Source organism: Exophiala mesophila (genome assembly GCF_000836275.1).
Source record: "Exophiala mesophila strain CBS 40295 unplaced genomic scaffold supercont1.6, whole genome shotgun sequence".
Taxonomy (NCBI): Eukaryota; Fungi; Ascomycota; class Eurotiomycetes; order Chaetothyriales; family Herpotrichiellaceae; genus Exophiala; species Exophiala mesophila.
The window spans coordinates 3,086,309-3,112,757 of record NW_015622509.1 but is presented as its reverse complement, the minus strand read 5'-3'; the positions used below and the strand labels follow the sequence as shown (position 1 = coordinate 3,112,757).

Genomic DNA, 26,449 nt, shown 5'->3' with positions numbered 1-26,449 from the left:
GCCTGAAAGGGGACCTTTAGGGGGGTCAACTAGACGGAGAGGGATCACCCGCAGGGTCAACTAGCCCACTCAGGGGACCTCTCGAGGGGGTCAACTAGACGAGGGCGGGCTGTCCTGAGGGTCAACTAGCCCGTAGGCCTGCCACCGGGCTGAGGATTATTTATCTATGTATATTGTAGTGAAGCGATAGGAGGATTGGTTAGTTAGTTTGCTTTCGTTCTAGACTAGGCAAGACTGGCGATGCTGAGTCATTATCCAAGCACATACCCCTTCAACAGGAGGATATCGAGGAGTGAGAGACATCCAGCGAGTCATCCAGCGAGTCATCCATCAGACAGTTCAACAATAGTCATTCATTCAGTCAAGACCTAGTTGAGTCATTCATCTAGTTCAGTCAGTACCTTCAGTGAGTTCAGCGAGCAAAACGAGCCGAGCAAATCAAGAGCGAGAGAATCTATCTCAATAGCCACGCCTAGCGACGAAAACTTCATCGATTCTCTCTTGTTTTGGTTTTTTGGTTTGGCGTTGTTCCCGCGCGCCGAAAACGTGTATATCCTCCTCTACACTATGAAGGTCCATTCCTTGCCTGAACGAGTACGCCGACCAAAGAGGGGTATCGGTAATGCACTGTCTGCGCTGAGAAGGAGATTAGTCAGGGAGAGATGATAGCACATTAGCACTTGAGTTTCATACCTCAGAAGTCCCGACCTTAGACAAAGGTCTGTCTCACGGGACATGCGATACTAAGCACGGAACAGTGTCATGCGCTCGGATGCGGAACAACAGCTTAAGCACGTCGTGATGGAGGGTCTAGCAAAAAGGACGACCAGCATGACGATGAGGCGTAGACGGCTGAGAGGATCATGCACAAGGCTTTGCAACTGGTTCCAGTGGCAGTGGAATACACAATCTCTGTAGAGTGAGGAAATGCTGTGGCTCTGGAGCATAGTTGTCAGGAAAACCAGGAATGTTTTCTATCTAGGGAGCGCAATATATGGTTATGTACAGACAAGCCATGTTTATCAAAGTTTAGCGTACAGCAATCACAAGTGGTCGATGGGGCCTTCGGGAAGCAGTTCTTCATGTTCATGCTGGTCCGCTCGGTTTCTTGGAAGAAGGGCCTTGATGGGTGGCCGGACAAGGTCATTGAACATGAATGTTCCGTAGACCAACTATTAGACTTGTTAGCGAAGGTCTAATGAACAATAGATGGGGAAAAGAGGGCCACGTACGAGGGCAAATCCGACAACTTGAAGCCACTTGAAGGATTCCCATCCTAGGCCAAGAGAGACGAGCCAGATGAAAAGCGTCCTGCAGGTGTCGATGATGGACCTTGAGGTTGCTGAGATGCTCCTAGTCACTGAAAGACCGAAGAAATTGAAGCCGCCGATTGAAAACATGATGGCGATGCTAGTCAGGCCGATTACACGATTAGTCAGCATTTGACGATACCCTTCCTGGGCATCAAAATAGCCAAACCTGCCCTTTGGTGAAACGCCGACAGTGAAATGCAGGATGATCTGAAGGATAACGGTGACGGCGAAGCCAAACAAACCCTCCCACGCGACCACCTTCAACGGTTCAAGGGCGTACTTTTCGAGAATCCACTCCTCGAGACAGAATTGAGTGGCAGTGAAGACCTGAGCGAAGGCGATCAGAAAAATACCCAAGATGGTCCTGAGGACGGTGGGTTCAGTGGTGTAGACGAGCAGATCTCTCACAGCATGCAGGCTCGAGTGCATGACGACTGGTAGAGTGGCGCCGGACGAAGAAGAATCCTTGTCGCCAGAATAAACGGCACCCGCGAGACCGACGACGGCAACACCAAGGACGACGATCACCAGGGAGAGCCAGTGATAGAGATATAGTTTTCTGCCAAGGAACAAAACACTAAAGAGGCCGACAAAAAGAACCAAGGCGCCTCGAGTCATTTGGTAGATGGATGCAGCGACGAAGAGCAGGCCGACATTCATCAGAGTGGTGCCAGTCAGGTCGCAGGTTGACGGTAAGGCGAGAAGGGCGATCTTCCAGCCTTGCAAAGGGGCTCTGTCATCGGCATTTGGAATCAGCGGCTTAAGGGCAGGGCTCGTGGGAGACCGATGTATGGCTTCTTCTTCGTCTTCTTCGTCTTCTTCGGTGTTGACGGGTTGATAAAGGAGGGGCTGATCGTGGGCGCGAGCCACCACTCGTCGATAGATGTAGAAACCGAAAATGACCAGCCAGCAGCCGGATTCTCCAATGAACATCTGAACACTATGATCGGAATTAGATATTGTGGTTCTCACGCCAACTAAGTAGGTCTCACGTTTGTATCACGGGTTGTTCAAAGGCGTGGTGCTTGGTGGGGTCGAGGTCGTCACAATTCCTGATGCATTGTTGGTCTTGATATTTTGTGAGGATTGTATTGGCACAGCCGGTTAGCAACATCATGCCGACCAGGAAGGGAATGATGCCTGACACTGCCATGGTGCATAGATGGTACGAGACTGGACAAGGGTGGGGAGGTGTTGCAGGTGGAAAGGGCAGACGAGGACGAGGAGGACGAGGGAGTTTGCTGCGGGGGCTTTTCGTCCCTGATGAGGTTGATCAATTTCGCAACATCGATCACGAGTCTTCTGGGAGAAAGTTATGGATGAGGACAAGATTGAGTAGTTAATGGTGCTGGCAAAGCAGATGGGCAGATGGGCGGTTGGTGGTAGGTAGGAGATGGGAAAGACGGAGATGTGAGAGATGTGAGGTGCAGACATAGCAAGGGTTTCAAGGCCGAGCGAGCTCTGTGCTGCTGCGGCGTTAAGCGTCGGTGTACTCCTACTACTTAATAATTTAGGCACAGCCAGTGCTACCGTACTCCGTAGATGCTGCAACTCTCCCTCATTGTTGCCCATGGCGCTACCTTGGCATGACTTGCATGGCAAGATTAGAGTTTCACCGTGTGAGGCCACAGGCATCGCAGAAAATGACTATCAGATATCGCGTCAATTCGAGCAAACAGAGTAGAGATATCTGAAGAGGAAATGGAATGCTAGTCAATGTTTTGATCCAGTGTCAGGCCATCTCAGAGGCATCAGGAATCTCCAAGGAATCATCACTCTCGTCGCCCAACTAGACCCGTGCTCTTGATACATGGGATATATACAAAATGAGTAACAGAAATCGCTCATGGCATCTTCAAGCAAAAATGAAAAGGGCGTCCAGCATCCGTAATCATCATGACGGTCTCTGGCGGCATCGTCGCACAGATGAGCCGAGAGCATCTCATGCTCCGTGCGCCACGCGCAAACAAACACACCCTCCTAGTATCTTCCGTATGACCCAAACCATTCGTGCCCTCGTCAACACCAAGCTCTTCCAGCGACTTGGTCTCATGGCGCATATCCTCTTATGATTTTGAGCGTCCCGTCAATCTCTTGTCGAATACACCCGACTGGGCCGCCTGACACTGGACAGACTGCCACTACGGCTGCGGCGGCGGCGACTGCCATTACTTCGGACTTTCCGTTCAGTGATGACCTCTTCACGTCGGACGCGGTGCGGATTGTTTAGAATGGTGTTGAAAAGGTAGATGATGAGCAGTGTTCCGAAGAAAGTGCCCAGGATTGCGCCCGCAAGAGTTCCCCCTGAGTATTGTCCTGAGCAAGTTGGACCAGACGGTTGAACGATGGTCGTTGTCGCTTGCCGCGCAACAATTACAGGGGTGATGAGAGAGGAGACTGTGGCCGTGCCTGCTCGAGGAGCCTGGAGAGATTTCAGTACTTATGGACCTGGTCCCACTGTCCTCGAGGACGGTTCGGACGGGTGCATACCATTGCAGACGGCAGGATGCCGTTGAAAGTTGAGGGTCGGTCAGCTTTTTGGCAGCGACTGCGACAGTATTGATGAATAAAGATGAATGGTTCTGCGCAGGGCGGAACTGGATGCAGCCGTCAGGCGCAAGCGATGCCCATCCAGGGATGGGGATTGCGGAGGGAGGCCGCTTTGGGAGAAACGTTTGGACGTATGAACGGCTAGATGACGAGCCGCGGCGAGGGGGTAATAGAGGCAGAGAAGAGTGAGGAGGCCAAATCATCCGATCGCACACGACGACATGACAATTGCGTCGTTTGCGCCCTCTATGTACCAAGGGTGTCAGTGTCGACTAACTGGATGAGTCTAATGATGAGAGGAAGTGCGAGGTCCGTCAAATGGCTGCGAACATGCAAGATGGTATGTTTCCTTGGGTACCTTACCACGCATGCTGACTTTTAGGTACCTAACCAAACTAACTTGAGAGAGAGGCCGAACAAGCCACCTGACCTAAGTAGAGTTTTAGGTGGTCATCGCCGCCGGAAATGCAGAGGGATAGGATATTTGGTTGGGTGAGGGGGCTTGTTGTCCTTAGGCCAAACATGCGCCTGAAGGAGCCGAGGGGTTCAGACGTTAGGCTGCCATGGATCCATAACCCACCTAGGTACGACTGAGTGGTCCAATGATGCCAGAGTGCATCATGCGTTGCCATGGTGCAGGGCCTTGAGGGGCGATACGCTTATGCGTGAATACTTGGAGTACTCGTATACTCCGTATGTTTTTTAAGTGGGTGGTTTGACGTCAGGCCTCCCCGCTGGCTGGCACTGGTAGTTGCATTGACACGGCCAACGCATCCGCTTTCATGTCACTGGTGGAATTGTCTGGCATAAGTACTATTGTACGAGTAAGTACTCTGTAGATAAGTACTGACGACCGATCCCCTGTCTCCTTCGACTCGTGAATGTTTTATATGGCACAGGCGGCTGACATATCCGATCAACATACTGTCACCAGGGTAGCAACGGACCGCTGTGAATCATTCATGTACCTATATGTGACATTGGATCACATCAACCATTCCTTCCAATCTGGGAATTGTTTCATGCTTCGTCCTAGAGCTCTTGACGGCAGAAAATTCTGCCCAATTCGTTCTGGGTCGCAAATGGGCCTTGCATCATCGTATCTTCCAATACTCCGTATTCAGTACTGATGGTCTTGCGGTCTCGGCTTAAACGTGACGCGGGACCAACGGATGCCTGCACAAGGTAGGTAGGTAGGTATGCATGGATCGGGACCATTCTCTGGCCTACTCCCGACCTATAACTCTCCCAACCTTGGCCGGCCCATCTTCAAGGCTGTTGCGCCGGCCCCAGTTCTTGGGCTGTCTCTTGAGGAAGGCGCCAACGGCGCCCAAATATCCTTCATGTCGAAGAAAATATGCCTGTTTCTCACCCTTGGACCAGAACTTGATGGCGTACGAGAGGGTGTTCATTGTCTGCGTATGGCCTCGGATAAACGAGCCACCAAAGTAGATGTGTTTGAGGTTATGCTTTTCCGACTGGAGATAGGCAATCTGGCCGATGTTGTTGGAGATGGCGTACAGCAGGCTGCGTGCCATGTCCTCCGTCTTGAAACCTCCGTCTTGGTCATCGTCATCATCCCGCGGGTCGCGGCTGAAGAGCCCCTCGCCATCCTCTGCATTGCGCTCCGCCATGCGCTTCATGCGGAAAACCTTGCCAAAGGTACTGGCAATCGTTGTGCTCTTGAGCCCAATCTTGGAATAGCCCGTGCCGTAAATATCCCCGACCAACATATCCACTCCGCTGTTGTCACCTTTTTCGGCCAAGGTTAACATCTCATCAAAGGTTCGTGCACCCGTGAGCAGGGACAAGATGCCCCAAAACGTTCCTCCCCCAAGTGATGTGCCTCCAACTCTTTGAAAATTTCTCGGTCCCGAGACCTTGACCATGGAGACCCCTGATCCGATGTTGACAAGTAGATAAGGATAGACATCGGCACGGGCTTCGGCAAACTGCATAGGTTCTTCTTCACTGTAGGTGAAGACTTCGCAGGGGATTTCGGTGATGAAGAAATCGAGACCTGTGAGTGGTTATGTTAGTTGACGGGCTAGATCAAAAAGGCATGCATGCACCGACCGATAATCAAGCATTCCATTTCGTCTTCTTGCACTACATCGACGTGGAGAACCTCCTTCATTCGGTTGTAAAACTTGAAGGCGCCGCCACCAGTGGCCATGACACACAGCTGTTGTGGGGTGGAACCGTTGAGCTTGGATTGTGTCAATTTCAACTCGTGAATGAAGTCGATGCATAGGTCAATACGATCGGTCTCAAAGTTGAGGAAATTTAACCGGCCTCCACCAAAGGAGCCCGGTTCGCGGGAGAAGTAGACGAGTTTGGCGAGAGAACCGCCAATGTCGACAGCAACATGGCTCACGACGTCGGTGTGATGAGGCAGGCGGATGTCTTTGTGTTCCCAATGAACATGTTCATTGGCCGTGCCGTTGGGGGCCCTGACCTCGTCATCGACAATAAAGGCACCCTCCACATTGATCTTGACCGAAGCTGGGATGGGAGGCTGGCGAGGTGGCCGCTCGGCTGGATCCCCGTCAATTATGGCAGTGTCTTCAAAGTCGTTGAGGTCGCGGGTTCTGTCGAGGGTGGTCATGGTCAAAAGCAGGGGGAAGCAACCGAATGGCCATGCGCAGGAGTTTGTTGGCGAGCGACGAGGCACACCTGAAGGAATGAGGCTGCAACTGGATCATGTGTACCCCATGATCGAAGCAGACTGGAATTGGGGATGGGGATGGGGCTGCTGTGTGTAGTCTGTCGTCTGTTGTCGTCCGGCCGATACAGACAGATAGTAGATGGAGATTAGAGAGTGCAGATTGAGCAGGTCAACGTGGTTGTGGTTGTGGTTATGGTCGTGGTGCAGTGCTACCCCAACTTCACCTTGACATGCAAATATTAATGATACGGTGTTATAGGACGGTGGTACTAGAAATTCTTTAGTCTGGTCGGGTCGAAGAAATTCGAATACCTAGGTGGTACTCTCAGTTACAGTGGCCTTTCCACACCTGTTTTACTTACTCCGTAGTGGCCGAGTACACCTCGGCCGCCCGTGCTACCAGGTAAGATTTTGGCTTTTAGCCGATCGAGCGAAACCCCGCACCGAGAGATCCGGGTTTTTCATAAGCAGCACGCACCCGTGGCACCCCGGTTTGTCCCTGCCTGACCTTGGGGCAGCGTGCCTGGCACCTTGCATGCATCCCTCATACGAACACTTCCCGGAGGCTCTGCTGAGTCATTCCAACTATGATATGTGTATTTAGGTAATCATGAAAACACGCATATCTAAACCAGGTATGTACATTTGTCACAGCTCATATTATATACTGACCTTGTGTGAACAATTCGGCGCCAAGCCATCTAAGTAGTCACGGGATATGGCCTTGTTGGCCAGCCCCAGATCATCTATAATCACCCAAAAGTCGTACCTCATGTGGACGGAAACTGTACAGTGTACCACGTACTTATAGACTGATTCGAGGGACTGAATCAGTGTCGGGCCTTCCGAAATGATCATCAACAACGAGTTCCGAGCTGTACTTAAATCCGCCAAGTTGATCCTGGGTGCAAGTTTGTCTTTCCATGCGATCAGACGACTGCGTAGAGATTCCACTATTCCATGTCTGGAGTGATAACGTTGCTGCTCAGACCATCAATTAAAACATCGCGCATTGTCTGGGAACTTTTGACGCGGATGTCCACAAAGCTCTCCGGGCTGTAGTATGCCGTATGGCATGTGACGGCCATCCGGCCTTGCAGCCATGTCTCCTTTCTTCTATAAGCCTGCAAGAGAGGATGCACTCGATCTTCAGGGATGGGTTCTTCGTCCAACACGTCCAACCCTGCACCGCTGATGATGCCTTCCTTCAGACATCTCTCGACGCCATCAAGATCGACAATCTCGCCTCGTGCCGTGTTGACGATGATGGCTCCTCTTGGAAGCAGCTTCAGCAATTCATAGCCAACCATCGCCCTCGTTTCGCGCGTGCAGGGACAGTGCAGACTGAGCGTCGTACTCCTTCGAAACAGCTCCTTGATATCTCGCGTCCGCTCAACGCCAAGACTTTTGTCGTAGCCGTTGGCCACATATGGATCATAGAAGAGCACATTCCACCCGAATGCTTTGGCCCGTAAAGCTGCTGCGGTGCCAATTCGGCCGATGCCCAAGATTCCAAATGTGGTGTTTTGTAGACGGGCCACCAGCGGGGATTCAATGTACGCCCAGTGGGCGGGTGGGTCGGCACGCTGGGTTTCATGATGGAGTAGAACGCCTCGTCGAAGAGAGAGTGCCAGTGCCAAGGCATGATCGGCGACTTCACAGGTGCCGTAGTCTAGGTACACCCAGGACTGTCAAAACATGTTGTACGGAGTACATAAAAGAATAATGATCGGTGGGGGGTATCTTGGGGCTCAGGGACATCTCCTCAAGCGTGGGGGCCGATAGTCCCCGACCGAGTCCTCTCGGCCTGGGGATTGGGGGAATGGGGGTGATATACAATATGTATCGAATCGTGCCAATCCATGACTTACCTGGTACATTACATACCGTCACACCTCGTTCAGCAAGGCAGACCCTGTCAAGTCGATCATAGCCAACTCCCATGCGCACAATGACTTTGAGTCTGGGGAAGAGGTCCAGATCTTGTTTGGTGAAGCCCATCTTGAGCACCATTATGCCGTCAACCTCATCTCGCAAGACCTTGTCAATGGCCGTCCATGGCTTGGGTGTCGGGGTTCCAGGAACCCACAGATCGGTCTGGACATATTTGACTTGATAGTTCTGAGACTCTGTAGGCGTGAATATTTGTTGTTCGATAGAGTCGTCCTGCATAATCCAGTGTTTAGTTAGAAGAGATATGAGAAGAGCTGGGACACCGAGATGGATATGCGTACCGGGTAAAGTCCATCGGCCTGGATGATGGTGAAGGTGCGCTTGTTCGGAGCCATCGTCGTAGTAGAATATCACTGGCAACGAACGTTTTGAGCGAGAATCGGCACAAGCAGTGATATACATATCCATCGAGCTGCTCACGGGGAACGGGGTACCCCGACTGTGTCGGTCTCTGCCCCGCATCTCTTAAGGCGTCATCCCCAAATGCTGTGGGGGACGAGCACCAAGAGATGGCAGTTTGTTGAGGCCGCACATCCGTCAGGTAATTGTGCACATTGCCGTTGGATCAGTTGGATCGTGTCAGCAAAGTCTGTGACCAGGGCATTAGAAACTAAACAGATCCCCCAAGCTTGCAAATTGATTCCAGGTCGGTAAATCACGTGGTGGGGCTGGTGATTGGCTGATTGGGGCCACTGCCAAGGTGTCAGACGGACTACTGCTGTGTCATGAAGTTGAACAAAATACCCGTATCAAGACATGCGGTGGGCCCAAAAGCGGCATATCGCCTTCGTGTCCACATGCATTATGATTGGTTAGATTGCTGACATCTATCATCACATGAATTATGGCAATGTCAGCCTCGACTGTGTGAATCCCTCAGGAGAAACAAGCTCCTACAACGCCCGTTACTCCGTAGACTACTCCGTAGAGAAGGATTCGACATGCATACGGAGCAGGGAAATTAGCTTTCCCATTGGTCAGTCAAATAGATTAACAGTCTCATTGGAGGATCAGAAACGGCCATTGCGGGCTTAACTAAGTCAGGTGAATTATTGCATTGTGGAACTTATACAAATCCGTCTAGTTCACACTCCCTAATAGGACAAAACACCTTTAGCCTCCCGATTCACGAATGGCCAAAGGAGACACAGAGTGTAACATCCCATGGGACTCGTGAACCACGGGGGCATGGACGTCCTGACCTATCGATTGCTTCCAGCCAAGGGTGCCTTCGCTGCCTTGCTTGCACAGATTGGTTCTGTATTGGAGAAGGCGTACATACTAGCGACTCGTCTGGTATTCGTAGACGTCTTTTGTCTTTGGTTTGGCTTAGATAATATCTGATCTCAAGCGAAGGATCCACTCCTATTCAGCCCTCTGGAACCGTGGAAGCTAACGTGGATCTATTCTTTGGACACCACACCGTGACGGTTAGGGAGCCGACGACCTACGGAGGCTTTGAGAAAACTAGCGATCTCCAGATCCTGTCTGCAATACACATCAACTTCATTATCGTCAGGACGTTGTACAGAATGTGATGAATTGAATCACTGGCCAACGACAACACCTGTCAGCTTTGATCGTCGAGATCGAGTTCGAGGGCCGCGACAGGCCTCGAGGTCTAAATCGCCTCTCTTGAATCAATACCATGGCCCCAAAACGTAAAAACGCTGCACATGCAAATTTTGTTTTTCTATCCTATGCACCGAATGCCACTCGGACCGATCAGGTTCTCCAAGATTCGCAACGGCGAGCTCATGCTGCACGCAAATCCCATGCAGCTTCTCGCCAACGACAACGAGATGAGGTCATTCCAGGCTCGAACACTGCCAGTTACTCTTCTGTTCTGTCAGAACCCAGCGTACAAGGCGCCGAATGTCCGCCGAAAGTGAAACAGAATCCGTCAAACCAAATCACGAGACATAATGACCGGCTCGTGGCCGGCACCGGTCAATACGCCCCTCTGCTGTTATACGACCTACCACATTCCTTGCACAGGTTGGCACAAAACCCCATTGATCCTTTCAACAGTTTTGCAGCCAAAGGCCTTCCAGACTATGTGTACAAAGTGCTTTACTTTGGTAAGTCGTCTTGGATCACGCTGTTGAGTGCGCAGCGAGAAAACACGTGCCTATTGTCCAAGATCTTGTCCTGTTGGATGATTCCCATGCTAACGTCAAAACTGATGAACAGCGGCCGAAACCAAATGGGGAAACCTCAAACCTTCCTTGTCAGTTGAGCAGGTCGATCAATTGAAGACGGCATGGCTGCGTGCCAACGTAGAATCTCCTACCGTCCTCCACGCCATGGTGTATGGGATGCTCAGATCTCTTGAATCGACCCACGGAGACCGGGCGAGCGCACTTGGCTACCTGACATTAAAACACCAGAACTGCGCATTGATGCTGCTGCAGCGAGACTTGCAACAACTAGGAAACACGAGACCTCACCAAAACCTTCTCCTTGCTATCATCACTCTGGCCGCGCATGGGGATCTTCTTGACAACGGTATCTTAGAGCCCTCGGGGTTTGCTGAATCGCCGCTTGCAAGGACGCAGAATCTTCATATCTATGGCTTAATGAGGATGGTACCGCAGCATCGCCAGGCTATATTCGCGATCCTCGATCAACTTGGTGGGATAGAGGCAGTGACGTTGTTTGGACTTCGAGAGACCCTCGAATTGTAAGCAGATCGGCCCCTCTGTCATTTGGAAAGCTTAGCTGAACAGGGTCATAGCTACGATCTTCTTTTTGCAACTCGATTTGGCGTGCCGCCCAAGATACCTTGCAATCGGCCCATGACTCCCTTGGTTCCAGATATTCAATGCATTCCGGATGACGTCGCACAGCGAATGCTGTCGCGTCTAGGCAAGTCTTTTTTCTCGCTGCAAGAGCTGGACTGCGAATCAATTCAAGCTGTGGAAGATTGCTGTATCCTTGTAGTTGGCCTTGACCAATATCAGCGAAGGACCCCCTGGGCCCCGTCACTTCCATCACTCATCGCCGCCAGGACCATCGCCCAGCACCAGTTGACAGCCTTGCCTCCAATCTCCGATTATCTCGCCTCTGTTGAAACCCCGACGGCAATCACTCATCAGATAAGAGAGATCTGTCGCATTGCCCTTTTGATCTTCAGCGACATGACCATCTTTCCCGTGCCCCGTGTCTCCGGAGTCAAGGCACGGCTGGTGAGCACTCTGCGCAAGAGGCTCGAGATTATTTCCCCAGACTTGTGGTCTTTACATCGGGAACTCATGAGCTGGATCCTCATGATTGGCGGCGTCGCGGCTAGGGCAACCACACATCGGGACTGGTTCGTCTCAATATCTCATGCTCGCCTGTGGTGGTACCTAAATGAGTGGAAGGATGTCAAAGACATTCTGGAGACCTACCTGTGGTGGGACCATGTCTACTTCGATGTCGGATTGGACTTCTGGATGCAAGTACAAAAGCGACATGATTCCATTGCTTCAAGCGCCAAATCCCTGGCCTCTGTTTCTAGGTTTACTGACGATGACATATGTGATGTATGACTGAAAAGGGAAATGACGGCGTAGACTGTTGATATGCATTGACTTTGGGAGGTCAACGGCCACAGGCCTTGACCCGTGGATAATAATAGAGCCTAAATCTACTGGGTTCTAGTATGCAAGACTATCTCCTATCCTGATTTGAAGATGCAAGATCGTGTGATGACGGAGGCTTGGATATTCCTGGATAAGCCAACCTGCAGCCCATCATCCGTCGCCTTGGACAGGCCAAGTTTGGGGATGAAGACATGTAGCAACATGCATCTTCTCGCTTGTTCTTGGCTCCATGAATGGGCACCAGTAAACCAAGTCAACTGGTGCAGGTCGCCTCCAGGTAGACAGGCAGTAGTAGTCAAGCAGTTTCGTACAAAAACACAGCTCGAGCCGGACTAATACTTGAGACGTTTCGTATCAAGCCTAGCCACTTGTTGCGTGCTTTCCATCCAAAGGAAATTCTTCTGCGCTGAAGTCAACAAGACTCTTGGGCTCGAACAATGTCTTCGGAATATCCAACCGTCTTCATTTGACAGACATTCTTGCGTCACGGCAGCTCAGTACATCTGTGCCATTGAAGGTGTGGAGAAATCCATCCGCCCATATCGACCTTCAATCCCAGCCCGCAGCCACGAAAATCAGGCCTCAATCCTTCCAGTCCCAGACCTGCGTTAAAAAGGAACTCATGCTGACCTTTTTGGCCTTCATTTCTGTCATCCATGGGTGCTCGAGCATGCGCCAAGGGGTTGCCCGTCGAGGAGGCTCCTTTTCCAGACAGCATTCGATAAAATACTTGAACATGTCGCTCCATTTGATGCCATTGTCAGGCTCATCTTTTAGCTTTGGAATGGGTTGGGCAACAATATAGGTAAGGAGATCAATCAGTCCCGCCCGAGGTTGCATTTCCGTGCCGTCTGCAGGGAAGGGGAAACGGTGTTGGGCCACTTCGAGAAGAGTTACACCAAGTGACCAGACGTCCGAGGTGATGGTGTACGATTGACCCTGTATTCGCTCAGGGGCCATGTAGTACGAGGTCCCGATAAAGGTGTTGGCATCTCCTTTGGTACCAAACTCGCCCGAGACACCAAAATCACAGAGCTTGACTTGGCCGTTGCGACAGAGTAGGATATTTGAAGGCTTGATGTCTAGCGAGAGAGAATTGTTAGCGTGACACCAGGGACCAGATGACCAGAAGCTGCCAATTTCACGCACCTCGATGGATGATTTTCCGGCCGTTGAGATAAGTTAAGCCATGCAAAACTCCCTCGGCAATCTTTCCAAGTACTTTCTCGCCCGTACGGCCCCCGAGCTTTTTGACCTCTTTGTACACACTATCCAACGAGCCGCCTTCGCAGAATTCCATGGCAATAGAAATCGTTGAGGACGACTTGTCCATGAAGGCGCCATAGTACTGGCAGATGTATTCCGAGGTGCAGTTCTTGTTGAACTTGAGCTCTCGCAGAATCTGTTTCTTGACGTCTGGGTCAGGACTAGTTGTGATGATCTATGCAAAGTTAGTATCCTTGGTCGAGCTGGACGACATGTGGTGTGTTAAGATAACCCACCTTGAGCGCAAAAATCGTCTTGCCCCCTTCCAACATGCACCTTGTGACCGCACCACCAGCACCTTCTCCCAAAGAACCGAGTTCAATAATCTTCTTCTGTTCGCTAGCCGCACCCCATCCTTCATCATCTAGATCTTCGACGTCGAGAGGTCTGCCCTTCTCAAGGCTCAACTTATCGAAGTCAATTGACAGGCCACCCATACTACCTTCTCGTTCCATCGAAGCCCCTCCTATACTCGCCTCAGAGTAGATTGAGCTTATGGCTGAGGATGGATCTGGGGTTCCACCTTGACGACCTCCCTGCATAGCGAATGAGAGAGCAGAGTATGTGGAGCTTGACGCCGAGCCCGGTACGCTGGCATTGTGGAAACTATCCCCTCGCGGTCGACTGGTGGAATCGGCGCCGTGCACGGCAGCAATGTTTAGTGGCTGTACGGTAGGCTTAAAATGTGATGGGCCAGATTCTTGTACGGAGGCGTGACTTCCCATGGGCGTTGCAAGTGATAGTTTAGGAGTAGCTTTGGCAGCGAGGCTGAAACGAGGAATCTCTGTAGGCTGTGAAAGATCTGGGTTGACTGGTTTGGCATTTGGCGAAGGAGGAATGCCCAGGGTGAGGCGAGGTGTCCGGTTGCCGCTTTGGCTTCGACCACCTGGCACTGGTGGCCGAAGAAGCGGCACTGGGGAGGTCATGGTGAGGAGGGTGAAGGACGCAGATGGGGAGACTGCGTCAGATGTCACGATTTACTGGTGCTGTCAACCAAACCCTGGAAAGGGTTCCCTCTGGTCGAGAGACCAAGGAATGAGAAGAGATATATCGGGCGTGGTGATAGATTGAATCTCAGATAGCGATGGCGGGGGAGAGGGGAAGGAGGGAGGAGGAAGGACGGCGTCGGTGGTTAGAGGGTTGAACGAAGATGGAGGTCGTCTGGGATGGGTTTGAGCTGAGGCGGTTGCACGAAAGTGCAGTGCAGAGAGTCGCGGGCAGATGAGTGGTGAGTGTACGGAACACTGCAAGAGGGGGCGAATGGTCCTTGGTAACTTGGAAGTTGACAAGTCGTGTATGAGAAGGAGGATCGACTGGAGTGATGCTGGCAGTAATGGTGTTGAGATGGAGTTGAGGAGACAAAGAAACGATAGAGTCTCTCAGTGAAACCGCAAGTAGCAGGAGGATGGGTGGATGGGTTCTGTGTATACCAAGTGGGCGGATGGCGAGTTAGCCTGCTACTGTGGTTCTTGGGTCTGACGTTTGCCAGTCGTGCACAGTGTCTCCCTTCAGGCTGCCACTTGGGACTGTCCGCACGTATGTAACAGGGATCTCAACTCTCCTTAGGTACCTTATTTACCTAAGGAATGCCAGGGACCTTGGGTCATTGGGTAGCTGTGGCAGCCCATAAGGCAATAAACCACCCCCGAGGGCGAGGGCCGAAGGGGCCCCCTCGCTCCCGTCGGCCGCATGCATACTCGTCCTGGTCCACTGGAACGGTTGACCAAGAACTGCCCAGTCAAAAGCCCGTAATCCCCAGGACCACTACTTCGTAGGGTCCAGCAGCCCCTCGGCCCCTCGGCGCCTCATCGCCTCGTGCTTATGGAATGAAAGGCGGCCGGGCCGCCCGCCGTCAGCCCCAAACTTATAAGCTTGCCTTTGAACGGTGTGGCACCTAGTAAATGTCCGTGAATGGGTTCCCAGTTGGCCGGAGTAAGCAAAAACCCAAGTCGTCTACCAAACCAACCAACCATCACAGGTGCGGACGCATATGCGTACATAAAATTTGAGGGGTCTGCATCTACACCCATGCCACGAAATTGGAGCAAATCAAGCAGCCATGATACAACATTACAATCGGTGGCCAAGAGTCCACGTCTCCTTGCAAAGCCTGAATCATCGTTCACTCTGTCGCGAGCTGGATGTTGAAAGTATCTTCGTGAGATGATCCATTCCACCAAGGCAGAAATGCTCAAGGGGCGACAAGATGAAACAACTTCCTATCAAAATAACAAGCATAACAGCGAATGCACCGTCCGCTCGGGTCATGAGCTTCCTTCTGTGGCAAGCCACGCAAGCTCACGCCGAACCGAAGGAACACCTCACGTGTTAAGGTAAGACTGTTTTAGCAGTGAGGACGTCCCTGTCTCAACCTCGCCTCTCAACATGGCTCGCGGCGGCTGCTGCCACGGCCAACGAGGCAGCAAGGGCAAGACGAAAGCGGCTGGAAGTTCTAGCCCCAGACTCCGGAGGCGCCGTCAAATCACTACTGACGCATATGCATTCGACAATAACAGATCCACATTCACAACAGTGAGACCAGCCAGGAAGAAGTGAATCGTGTGACAAATGACATTCTTGCGAAACCGTGACTATTGTCAAACATGGGTTAGAAATCACTGGCGTCGGTCCAATAGTCTCTTGGACCATCCTGTCATCCTTGCCTATGCATCCAAGATGGTGATACAGATGCTCAAAGCATCAGAGTACTTGGGCAAAATCGTCCTAACTTGTGTGCTTGCTTATGATCGATGGATGGCGTAATCCATTCTTTGTTGATACACAAGATACTCGCCCTGACTAGACAAACAGGTATCGTGATCTCATGAACCATGATGTAATTAAAATTGCATTTATTCTGCTACCTGTAGATTCTCACCTAGGTAGGTACACCAATCTTTGCTCCAGAGGTGGTGTCTGCTGGGCTTCCACGACCCGGCTTTTTCAGATGAGATGACATCCATACATCATGATTTGACACATCTTACTCCGTAGACCACAAGTCGAACAAGGTACGAGTAGACGCAGGGGATCACCGCTTGAAGTTCTTCGTTGGCTCCCCATTGCCCAATCAGAAGCCACAGACCAACAGCAAAATGCGGTGACAGGCCAGTTCCCTGGTCCACCATCACAGCCCCTCGCCATTAGCACGTAGGCCACAAAGGCAGCCTGCCTCGAACTGACCCGAATGCATGTGAGAGATGTACAGACGAACGGTGGAGGCACCATGAGTCCGAGATAGGTACCGGACGTAGGTCTTGGGCGATCATGTTTCCTTTGCCGCGAAACGACCACCCAGGACTTCTACTAACGCAAAACGCATACAACGGATCACCAGACTCATATTTTCTAATAAGACTGCTTGCCCTATGGTCAATGTTGCAAAGTGTCATCATTTGACTAACGAGACCCGACCATGCTCTGCGCAGATTCAGCCACCCAGAGCCAGTCGAGAGCTACCTGAACTATCTTCTGATGACATTGGTCCCCTCTGCAGAATCCATCGCTCCACAGATATTCGTTCCACCCCGATCAACTTGGCCGGCAGTCATTCTGCATAGGTACAGCCCCGGCTCTCTGCAAAGGCCCAGCCTTAAGCCGGGAGAGACGGAAGGAATGGGAGAGGTAAGGTGACTGTCGGTGCTTGATACAATGCGCATCTCAAGGCCCATACCGCCGGGATTGACGCTCATGGGTGATGTCATACTTCCAATTTTCATGGCGCGGTATCGGTTGATACCAGGAAATTCGGAAACTCGAGGGGCTTTCAACCGCCGGCGAGAGGGGCCAGGTTCATTAAGAGAGAAAAAAGGGGTGCGCGTGCGCGTGCGTGCGTGCGTGAGAGTGAGATAGAGGGAGAGATTGTGTGGTTGTTGAATACAAGCTCGTGTCGTCATTCGTCAACTCGCGGGCCAGGGCGAGAAGGTTAAAGTGGTATCATAAGCTCCATCATGCCGCTTTGCGCAAGACACCATCTATTCGACGCCAAAGGAGAAACAATGCCATGTGCTTTTCACCGGTGTGTGTTATCGGGCAATCAAGAAAAGAAAAAAGTCAATCTGTGTCAAGGAGAGTGTGGACCTCAGAAGGCGCCGTAGGGTATGAGGGTTTGCGCAACCACACTAGGCCAGTGGGCGGGAGGTATTCGAGTTTTGTTGCGAGCATTTACTCGGATGACACCTGTTGACGGCGACCCTTCTCGGCTTCCAAGTTCTCGTACAATAGGTACAACGCCCTCTCATTCGCGCTTGCACTTCCCATGATGGTGAACATCCTCTCGCCAGTATCGTCATGAGGAGCCTTGGCAATCGAGATCCTAGCACCGGAACTCTTGCGAATCTCGCTGATCTTGGAGCCACCTCTGCCGATGATGCAGCCGACCATATCGGCAGGGATGCTGATGTTCTGGGTTTGCACCTCTTCGCCGTCTTCAGTGACCGTGGGGATACCACCGCCGCGAGGGGCGTCATTGCTGCGATTGTAGCTTCGAGATTCGCTAAAGTCGGCTCCATTGCCAGTGCGATTGAAAGAACGGGCACCACTCCCTCCACTGTAGCCGCCGCTTGCCACTGGGGCGGCACCGCCAACGGCAGGAGGGAGAGGGCCAGATCCGACTTGGACTCGAACTGCAGGGTTGTAGAGGACGGTTCCAGTGCCACGCTGCCAGTCGTCGACCAAACACTTGCCGATTTCCCAGATAGCTTTGTCGATGCCCTCTGGGGTACCCTGGACTTCGACGATTCGCTCAGTTGATTGTGGGAGCATTTCCTTCTGAGCGACCATGCGGACGCCAGAAGCGTCTTGAATATGCTTGATTTTGAGACCCTGGCGACCAATGATTGTGCCCATTTGATTGTGGGAGATCAAGAGGCGGATGGCTGGAGCAAGTTAGTCTTGACGCATGGACAACGGAGACGAGATGAACTTACGGTGAGTTCCGTTGTTTTGAAGAACTCCTCCCATGCCAACTTGGGGTGCGCCTTCAAGTAAGCCTTTGGCCACCAGAGCGTAGGCCTTTGAGATGCCAGAAAGAGGGCCAGTGACTGTCAGAACGCGATCATGAACGCCCTGGACCACTTTGCTAACGCCAGCTTTGACGCCAGTCTCCTCGCGCAGATCAGCCACATTTTTGCCGGCCTTGCCAATGATGACACCAGCTTCCTTGGTGGAGACAATGGCGCGAAGAGTCAATTGTGACTGTGCGTATTCTTCCTCCGTCTTGGGTTGCTCGCTGTCACGATCGTTGAGACCGATCTGATTCATGGACTCGGCTAGAGTGGCGTCGTCAATGTGGTTGGCATCGACGGGAGATCCTGGGGAGGCCATTGCTGTCGAGAGGAAGGCGAGGTCTTGGAGGAAGGATGGAGAGAGTCAGGAGATGAACGAGTCAATCCGGTGGCGATGGGACCGAGATTGGGCTGGAGGCAAAGATGATCTGTGTGGGTTGTGGGGAGGGGAAATTGGGGAGTGCGAAGAAGGCGGATTCGCACGAGAGAAGGGGGAGAGAAAAGGCGAGATCGGGTAGACGATAACTGGAGGTGAGCTGGGAGAAGGGTGAAGAAGAGAAGGGTGGGTGGAGTGAGGAGAAGAGTGTTGCTGAGGGATGATGTTTTGGATCAGATGAAGGTAGAGGAAGGAGGTGAAGAGATAGAAAGGTGATGAGGTTTTTGGAAGCCTTTGTTCGTGTTAAGATTTGGACTGGGTGTAGGTTAGTGAATGGCCATGGTGGGTGGTGGCAGGAGCAACTTACAGGTGGAGCACCATTTACACACTGTGGGCGTGGGTGTGGGCGGAAGGTGCGTATGCGTATGTATGCGTATGTGTAGGGACTGGTCTGGCGGAGGTATCGGCGCGCGCAAGTGTGTGCAGGAACCAGCCTTTGTGGCGTGGCGGTGCGGGAACGTGAAATTTTGTTTACGTTTGTGGACGAATGCCAATGGTATTTAGGTATAGGTACTACAGGTCCTTCCAGTCAACGAGTTGCCGAGGAGCTAGCAAGGCTAGGCTATAGCCTAACGCCCATGAGCCCCTCATTTGCCCCGGAGGCTCGAGCAGCTAGGCCTTGGACCCTTGAGCTACTTCTGCTAGTAGAAGCTTCCAGGGCGCATCGGCCACTATGGGCTCTGCATGTGTACTGCACTACTGGAACAGGTCCCCGATGTCTGATAGAGAGTCATTTTTTGGCCGCGACCAGATGTGGAGGGAAATTGCTATGATTCTAATCGTGTAAAAGCAGCCATGACTGGACACAACCAAAGTCGATCTCGAAGCCTATTGACCTTGCTTGTATGCATAGAGTAATCTGTAAACATGTCTTGAACCGTGACCCAGCAAACAGAGCACCTTCCCTTCGGATAAATCCACGCTCTGAATACTTGGCCCTTTAATCGGCGCTGCAGATTAGTTGTCATGCTCTCCTTCACCATCCCCATCGCGACATCACTCTCCAAGTCGAGGAGATGGAGAATCGGCAAAAGTAATCTGATTGCCGACACAAACACGAGTGCGATTGCGGGTGTGGCGGTGTCTTACAGGAGGTTGTCCTCGTGTCTTTGGCGACCACACTGAGAGATTGTGGCGAAATTTCGATATTGTCGATCCTTGATGCTTAAATAGTCCGTTGATTCCGTGAGCCATTTCGACCCCACCAATAAACCTGCCAACTCCTGACGAGACATATGCAATCCGTGAGCGATCTCGACTGACTAGAGAAATCCTAGCTTGCCCCCCGAAAAACCCATTTCGCTGCGGTGGCTGGTGCACCTATGAAGCAAGTTGACGCCAGGCCACACCCTCCAGTCAGCAGCTCGTCGTCCGGCTGTTAATCGAAAGAGACAATGGACTTCCATTTCTGTTCAAACATCCAGCAAAGAACCATGAGATGCCAAGGAAGAGTCGACAAGAGCGGAAGCCGGCTCTGTGATGATGGCACCGCCTGTTCATGCTCACGTCAAGTAACGTGACAAAGCAGTTCAGATTCGAGTATGAACTTGCCCTCCTTGTATTTCTCGCTTGCCTCATAGGCCTTGTCGTATTTCCAGCCTACCGTCTCGTCGCATTGCTTGCATTTGATATCACGAACAATGTGCCGACCCGTTGTCATGTTTCTCTCCATAGCATCTGCTTGCTTGATGTTGACCACTGTTCCGAATAGGAAGGCTTTGCCATGTTGTCCACGAAAGTTGCGTGATATAATGTCGTCAAAATCGGCGAGATGGGTCTTGCAATTCTAAGCACCAGCCGTCAGTGATAAGGAGGGCAGCAGATTGAACAAATGCACGTACCTTACAAGCATAGATTTTGGCCGAGTTGAGGTATGTATTATACGAAAGGCCCATCCTGCCTTCTTTTTCTCTGGACCGTGAGGTCTTCGAGGGCAGGAGAGGAGGGAGTGAAGAGCCGGTCAGACGTCAGGGTTGGTATCGTCCTGAATTCCGCCGAGTCGCGTCGTAGTTGAGGTTTGAGATGATCGAGAGTAGACGGTCAATTGTATGGCCAGACGAGCAGTGCCTGTTGCAACCGAAAACGTGAGACACGGTCAAATTAGGTACGTAGCAGTTGTCTGCGACGTCGCGGAAGTTTAGCTTAGGGCAGGCCGAGGGAGTTTGATGCAGGATTTGTTGTGCTCAGGATGGGGACCGAGGCTCTCGATTTCAGATGACAGTCTATTGAATTTCCGGAGGTTCGACGCCAGGAGTATAATCGGATCAAGAGTGAGGATGAAATCCAGGGAGCCGAGAGATGAAGTCAAGAGTGATGAGGGTGGACGGGTGAGGGTGAGGGTGAGGAACGGTAACTTGCTGGTGACTAAGTAGGTACTTAAGACATACAATCTGACTGGAGCGAGGGTTGGGGGGAGGTGGGGCTGGATCTCACCACAGTGACGCCTGCCGATAACCCAGGGTGGCCCGAGGGGCCTTGCCCCATCATCCTCCAGTAATGGCGATGGTCAAATGAGGGCGCCTGGACGCGGGGGCCGAGGGGCATCAAGTCATTCTCTCTGTGCTAATGGCCCTGAGCCGTGGCAACTGGTCTGCACTCAATCTCATGTAGCTGTTTGGTATCCTGTAAAACCAGAGAGATTTCATGACTTCAAATACTACTTACCCATTATGCTAGGTAGACGTCCGAAGATAGTACATCAGACCCTCGTTCAATCCTCGCAATACCTTACTACCGTCTGCCGTAGGTGTCCTGGACTGAAAGATGGTCACGTGGCCTGCATCCATACCCGCCATGAGGAGTTGGAGCACTGGTATCTTGCACCTTGTGTGGGCTTGTATGATACCGTACATGAAAAGTTCACCTGACCATTTCAGCCTGTAGGTTCTTCACCACAAGGCCGTCACATACTCGCTGCATGAGCCCCCTAGTCACGTCCACCACGAATCTTGGTCAAGGTAAATCCGTCGCCCTCACCGTCTGACTCCCTCCGGCCTGGCTGCGACTCCTCGGTCAGTATTTGCTTCGTCCTCCCTTTTGACTGACTGTCCCGTCTCTGCTCTGGAAGTTGTGCGACCGAGCTGACAAAACTTGAGCGATGACGGTCTTCCCCCAACATAAACGAGAATGAAGCGTCTTGTAGGGATGGCCTGAGCGAACCCTGTGTCTTGGGTTGGCTGCCCTTGTTCTCCCTTGTCGTTGGCTTTTGGTAGGTCGTTTCGGATGGCCGGACTTTGATCTCGGCGGGCGGTGCAAGAGTCTTTTGCGTTGCAGAGGCATCATTAACTTCTGAGGGTGTCGCAGGATGGCTATTCGAACTACTCGTTGTGTCATCCATGCTCAGCTTTACGGGACTGTTAGTGGTATCGGCGTGGTCCTCGGTTAATATTGGCAGATCTGGATTCATGAGATAGACAGACACAAGTTGTATCTTGGCCAAGGTCAGGTTGAAATCCTGCTCTGCTTCTCCTGAAGATTCAGGATTGACGAGCCTGCTGGAGCGAAGGGACTCGAGCGAGTCATCAAGCATTCTAGCGAGCGCTTTGTTTCTCTGTTCCATTTCCCTGATCTCCCCCCCAGAAACTTGTCTGGCATCCCCTAGCCTTGGGTCGTTGGAGCGGCGCCCCAAGTATGGAACATCAGTACTGTGCTGTCGCAGGTGCGTCGTCGTCTGATAATTGTTCATATTACGTCGAACTTCACCCACCGCGCTCCGAACCGCTTTGGAGACGTTCCAGCCTTCGGTTCGTTTCTGCAGATTCCCCGTGACTTCAGAAAAGAAGCCCTCTAGTTGCCGCTGTGGTGAAGCAAACCTTCCCGGAGACCGACTGGGTGGATTTCGTTGTGGTAATGTTCGATTGGTTTGTGTATTGGGTAGACTGCTTTTGTTCACTGCCGGGCTAATCTTGGGACGTCTACCAGTATAACGTTGAATAAGCGTAGCTCCAGCTTCCTCGTTACGATTCCTGTCCAGGAAGATTGCATCCCTGACGAGCTGCTGGGGGCCGTCAGCCGAGTCCGGCATCTGGTAGTGTGTCAAGGCCGTAATGGCGGTCGTGTAATCCGCTTCTACCAGCATCCATCGAGTCCTGAGAAGCATTGAGACGCATGTTAGGTCAACGATATCCGGCTTCAGGTTCTCGGCGAACAAGAGGTCCCAAATACGAAGAACTTGCTTGAACTCAAATTCTCTTCCGAAAAGGAGTCTGATCCAGCGACTGTGAAAAGTCAGCGACAGGGTCAACGATCTAGTGTAGCCGCATTACATTGAGTATATCTGTGGCAGGATGCCTACAACTGTGAGGTGGGTGGCTAGTTCGGGGTCGATGACTGCCAATATCTCATCGTGAATTCTCCTGCTTCTGGTAATAATGGGAGATGAGTCCTGATTGTCTCCGATCTCATAAAAGGCCTTTGCAGTTTGCATGACAGCGCAAAACAAACTAAAAGTGTCATGCTCGACATATTTGCTGTTCAAGGCCTCTAGCATGAAATGCGTGCCCTCGGTCTGCGTGTCTGCATTGGGGAAAGAGTCAAGATCAACTGCGTCTTGTTGGATTATCCACAAGATGGGGGCGAGCAGCTCGTGCATGCCCTGGCGGTATCCTATGTCAGGGTTAAGTTTGGCATAGATGAAGAGAATATCAAGGAGCTTCTTTTGCGTGTCAGGTTCGCGGAAAAAGTAGTTGTCTTGCATGCATCTCGTGACGTCTTGGAAGATCTCCTCTCGATTGAGTTCGTCCTGTCTGAGGGTCGACCAAGGTGACTTTGACTGGTTAGAGAGGGGGTCGTAGAGGGGGTTAGGGATCACTACGAACATTATCATCGTCCGCGAGAGGGTCTGCGGAGGAATGAAGATCATTGGGATGGTCGATAAAACGCAGAAAGTGATCTCGCAGTGATGTATATGTGGAGCGGGACTCGATCAATTTCTTGGGCCATGATCCTTGACTGAGGGGTCCATAAAGAAGAAAGGCCTGGAAGAGGTTGGTATGGTCGAAGACTGGCTACTGAAATCGAAGGCGACGGAAAGAGCAACTGACCTTCCAGCAGACAGAACGAAGGCCATCTTCACAGGGATCGAATCCCTCGCCGTCTCGTACGGACTGTCGCAAGTCAACTCCAATGGAGGTGCTGAAGAGCAAAGCCCACCGGCGCCTGACATGTTTAGTCGTCCTGTAAACTGGCCCATGATGGTGGCTTACTGGATGTCATCAAAAGTACGCATGACTGGCATGCGATTAGACTCCCATCCGCGTGGGACAAAGCGCGTAATGCACGTGTGATCTGAAAAGTGGATGGGACGGAGGGGTGGTGCTTGGTTTTGGTGCAAATGCTATTCGGTCGTGAAGAGAGACGTTGAGTCAGAGGCCAGGGTCACTCGCCATTATGGAGCATCCAAAGTCTTCGGCCATGCACTATTCGACAATCCATCATTGCATGGCCGCTGTTGAAGTAACTTCAAGGACTTTTGAACCACTCACGCGTGGGATATCAGCCTGATGCCAAGGCCCATCGATGCCATTCCTGAACAGATGAGAGAGAGAGAGAGAGGCGTGCTGTGTGGCTGGGCACGTGCCAACCACCTTTTCATGCGTCCTGTCCTTGTATGATGCGTCTGGTCACGTGTTGAGACACGTGACTGTACCTAGGTACGCGTGGTACGCCAGATATCTAGGGGTGTCAAGCCTTGACAGAGTCAGCCAACGTCTCAACCTTGCATGTCGATTGCTTCATCTCATTCTTGCCATCAATCCCTCTCGTCAGACTTGATACTCAAGTTCTTTCAGTGGAGGTCATGATATTCGACGCTTGAATCAGTCTGTAAGGCGAATCCAAAGATCACACGGCCATGCTCGATTCCTGTCATGTCGGCCGATCTCTTTGCCGCGTTTGCAGACCAAATCACTACGAAGTCTGCTGATGTGCCTGTTCAAGGAGAAACCCAGGCTTCAGCATCCACCTCGCCTGCGAAATTAAGGCTAGAGGAGCAGGGATTCCTCCCAGAAGAACGACAGATATCCGCCATCGCATCGCCACTATGGAAGAAGGACACTCACGGGAGTGATGTCCTTTTTGATGCTGAAGACGCCCAGCACGAGGATGACTTTGGAGAGTTTGAAGACGTTACAAGCGTCGCGGTGGTCCCGCAGGGGCACTCTCCTGCGGCTGTCTGTGCACTCCCGGATGCGAATCATACAGTCGAAAGGCACTCACTAAATGGTCCACTAGCTAATCTAGACCTCTTGAGCCTTGCAGACGAACAAGGCGAGGCACAATGGAAGGATGCAAACGCAACTCATGATACGGAATGCCCGCGTACATGGCCGGGCGTCAAGCCTGTGACCACTGAAGAGGAGGACTGGGGTGAGTTTGAAAATGTTCAAGCACAAGCGGAATCATCGCAATTGTCAGGGGCAGATATTCAAGGAGCTCGCAAGGCGATTCAACGTGATCAGAGGAGCTTGACTGTTAATCCGGCCCAAGTTGGTGCATCCTGCGGTTCCTCCAACAACTTGGAGACGACTTACAATGCCACACAGAAGGATTATGACGAGTCCGCAGACGACTGGGATGTCTTTGAGGATGGCACACCTAGTGCTGCATCGGCTATAGCACCGGGAGTCTCTTCCTCGATCAAGGGAATCGGCGAACAAGAATCAACCCAAGCTCAGGCCACTCACCAACGGACTGCCCGGCCCAGCAATACAGAACGGCCCACAAATATCCCTCCACCAGTCATGCTTCTACAAATGTTGTGCTCTACATTTGACCACATTCATTCGATCCATATGAATGGGTCAGAGTCCAAGGAGACAGTCGCTTGTAGGATCCTTACAGCCGTGCGCGTTGCAAACCGCATCATCGCTGGGCGAACACATCGATGGAAGCGAGATACGATCCTTGCTCAGAATATGAGAATCGGCCAGGCGGGAAAGAGTGGCGGCATGAAGCTAGCAACCGTCAATAAAGGTGAGAGTGTGCGGGAGCAGAGGGAAGTCGCGGAATTGACGTCGCAGTGGTCGAAATATACCCATGAATTCCAGAGCGTGATTGCGCAAGCCCACAAGAGTGCCAACAGGCTGAAGCTGAATGCAGCTCCGACTCTTCATGTGATCTCTGGACAGGACCGGTCGAAACAGTGCGCGTTGTGTGGATTAAAGCGGAGCGAGAGGATCACAGATGTTGATGTTGACATGCAGGATTTATTTGATGAATTTTGGATCGAGCACTGGGGCCACCAAGACTGCAGCGAGATTTGGTATACGTACAAACACGTGCTTGACCAGAGGTGATTGTGTCATGTACATACCTAAGATCCAATAGGACCGACGTCCCTGGCCATTTGAAGGTCACGTTAAAGGCCCGAAGGCCCAGCACGTGGCCGATATGGGATTGCCCCAGCGGCCCGTTTGCCTCGAGTCAGGGCATTTCCGCTTAGAGCAAATATCACCATGCTGTATTGTCAGTCACGAGCATGACAGACCTTTGTTGATACATCATTATCGTCCAGCAGAAATCGAAGGAAGCCTCATCTCACACTCAATAGAAGGATAATCCGTGTCGCACAATCGCAGCTGTCTCAGAGACATCTGCGAGATATTAGGCGCCTGGTGATGCCAATTGTCAATCATAGGGCCCCCTCGGCCCCTCGGCCGAGGGGCCCGGGG

The 26,449-nt window shown here is 51.9% G+C and overlaps 10 protein-coding genes across 11 annotated transcripts; 2 read left to right on the top strand and 8 right to left on the bottom strand.

Moving 5' to 3' along the window:
• Positions 1 to 947: 947 nt before the first annotated feature.
• On the bottom strand, positions 948 to 2,709 carry PV10_08968 (uncharacterized protein). Its single transcript, XM_016374068.1, has 3 exons — positions 2,306 to 2,709; positions 1,233 to 2,253; positions 948 to 1,172 (listed from the first exon to the last, which is right to left on the bottom strand). The coding sequence occupies exons 1-3, from the start codon at positions 2,464 to 2,466 to the stop codon at positions 1,044 to 1,046; spliced, it is 1,311 nt and encodes a 436-aa protein (XP_016220979.1). The 5' UTR covers positions 2,467 to 2,709; the 3' UTR covers positions 948 to 1,043.
• A 258-nt stretch (positions 2,710 to 2,967) lies between these two features.
• PV10_08967 (uncharacterized protein) lies at positions 2,968 to 4,291 on the bottom strand. The gene has a single exon (XM_016374067.1). It carries the CDS (start codon positions 4,064 to 4,066, stop codon positions 3,515 to 3,517), a length of 552 nt encoding a protein of 183 aa, XP_016220978.1. The 5' UTR covers positions 4,067 to 4,291; the 3' UTR covers positions 2,968 to 3,514.
• A 363-nt stretch (positions 4,292 to 4,654) lies between these two features.
• On the bottom strand, positions 4,655 to 6,819 carry PV10_08966 (pantothenate kinase). Its single transcript, XM_016374066.1, has 2 exons — positions 5,940 to 6,819; positions 4,655 to 5,883 (listed from the first exon to the last, which is right to left on the bottom strand). Exons 1-2 carry the CDS (start codon positions 6,469 to 6,471, stop codon positions 5,090 to 5,092), a joined length of 1,326 nt encoding a protein of 441 aa, XP_016220977.1. The 5' UTR covers positions 6,472 to 6,819; the 3' UTR covers positions 4,655 to 5,089.
• A 339-nt stretch (positions 6,820 to 7,158) lies between these two features.
• Positions 7,159 to 9,068, bottom strand: PV10_08965 (uncharacterized protein). The gene is made up of 3 exons (XM_016374065.1): positions 8,766 to 9,068; positions 8,403 to 8,697; positions 7,159 to 8,203 (listed from the first exon to the last, which is right to left on the bottom strand). Exons 1-3 carry the CDS (start codon positions 8,817 to 8,819, stop codon positions 7,485 to 7,487), a joined length of 1,068 nt encoding a protein of 355 aa, XP_016220976.1. The 5' UTR covers positions 8,820 to 9,068; the 3' UTR covers positions 7,159 to 7,484.
• Positions 9,069 to 10,132: 1,064 nt separating this feature from the next.
• Positions 10,133 to 12,105, top strand: PV10_08964 (uncharacterized protein; the record flags this gene model as incomplete). The annotated part of the gene is made up of 3 exons (XM_016374064.1): positions 10,133 to 10,565; positions 10,678 to 11,167; positions 11,222 to 12,105. 3 exons carry the CDS (start codon positions 10,133 to 10,135, stop codon positions 12,015 to 12,017), a joined length of 1,719 nt encoding a protein of 572 aa, XP_016220975.1. The 3' UTR covers positions 12,018 to 12,105.
• On the bottom strand, positions 12,054 to 14,717 carry PV10_08963 (uncharacterized protein). Its single transcript, XM_016374063.1, has 3 exons — positions 13,574 to 14,717; positions 13,221 to 13,512; positions 12,054 to 13,153 (listed from the first exon to the last, which is right to left on the bottom strand). The coding sequence occupies exons 1-3, from the start codon at positions 14,261 to 14,263 to the stop codon at positions 12,654 to 12,656; spliced, it is 1,482 nt and encodes a 493-aa protein (XP_016220974.1). The 5' UTR covers positions 14,264 to 14,717; the 3' UTR covers positions 12,054 to 12,653.
• Positions 14,718 to 16,660: 1,943 nt separating this feature from the next.
• Positions 16,661 to 19,027, bottom strand: PV10_08962 (uncharacterized protein). Its single transcript, XM_016374062.1, has 2 exons — positions 18,266 to 19,027; positions 16,661 to 18,214 (listed from the first exon to the last, which is right to left on the bottom strand). The coding sequence occupies exons 1-2, from the start codon at positions 18,660 to 18,662 to the stop codon at positions 17,502 to 17,504; spliced, it is 1,110 nt and encodes a 369-aa protein (XP_016220973.1). The 5' UTR covers positions 18,663 to 19,027; the 3' UTR covers positions 16,661 to 17,501.
• Positions 19,028 to 19,480: 453 nt separating this feature from the next.
• PV10_08961 (uncharacterized protein) lies at positions 19,481 to 21,186 on the bottom strand. Its single transcript, XM_016374061.1, has 2 exons — positions 20,621 to 21,186; positions 19,481 to 20,565 (listed from the first exon to the last, which is right to left on the bottom strand). Exons 1-2 carry the CDS (start codon positions 20,672 to 20,674, stop codon positions 20,287 to 20,289), a joined length of 333 nt encoding a protein of 110 aa, XP_016220972.1. The 5' UTR covers positions 20,675 to 21,186; the 3' UTR covers positions 19,481 to 20,286.
• Positions 21,187 to 21,277: 91 nt separating this feature from the next.
• Positions 21,278 to 24,239, bottom strand: PV10_08960. 2 transcript variants are annotated; one of them, XM_016374060.1, is made up of 6 exons: positions 23,984 to 24,239; positions 23,822 to 23,936; positions 23,597 to 23,755; positions 23,045 to 23,544; positions 21,444 to 22,996; positions 21,278 to 21,389 (listed from the first exon to the last, which is right to left on the bottom strand). In XM_016374060.1, the coding sequence occupies exons 1-5, from the start codon at positions 24,013 to 24,015 to the stop codon at positions 21,706 to 21,708; spliced, it is 2,097 nt and encodes a 698-aa protein (XP_016220971.1). In that variant the 5' UTR covers positions 24,016 to 24,239; the 3' UTR covers positions 21,278 to 21,389; positions 21,444 to 21,705. The 2 variants fall into 2 exon arrangements, with proteins under 2 accessions (XP_016220971.1, XP_016220970.1); XM_016374059.1 differs by having other exon boundaries at positions 21,278 to 22,996.
• A 262-nt stretch (positions 24,240 to 24,501) lies between these two features.
• On the top strand, positions 24,502 to 26,409 carry PV10_08959 (uncharacterized protein). Its single transcript, XM_016374058.1, has one exon. It carries the CDS (start codon positions 24,647 to 24,649, stop codon positions 26,072 to 26,074), a length of 1,428 nt encoding a protein of 475 aa, XP_016220969.1. The 5' UTR covers positions 24,502 to 24,646; the 3' UTR covers positions 26,075 to 26,409.
• The last annotated feature ends 40 nt before the right edge of the window (positions 26,410 to 26,449 follow it).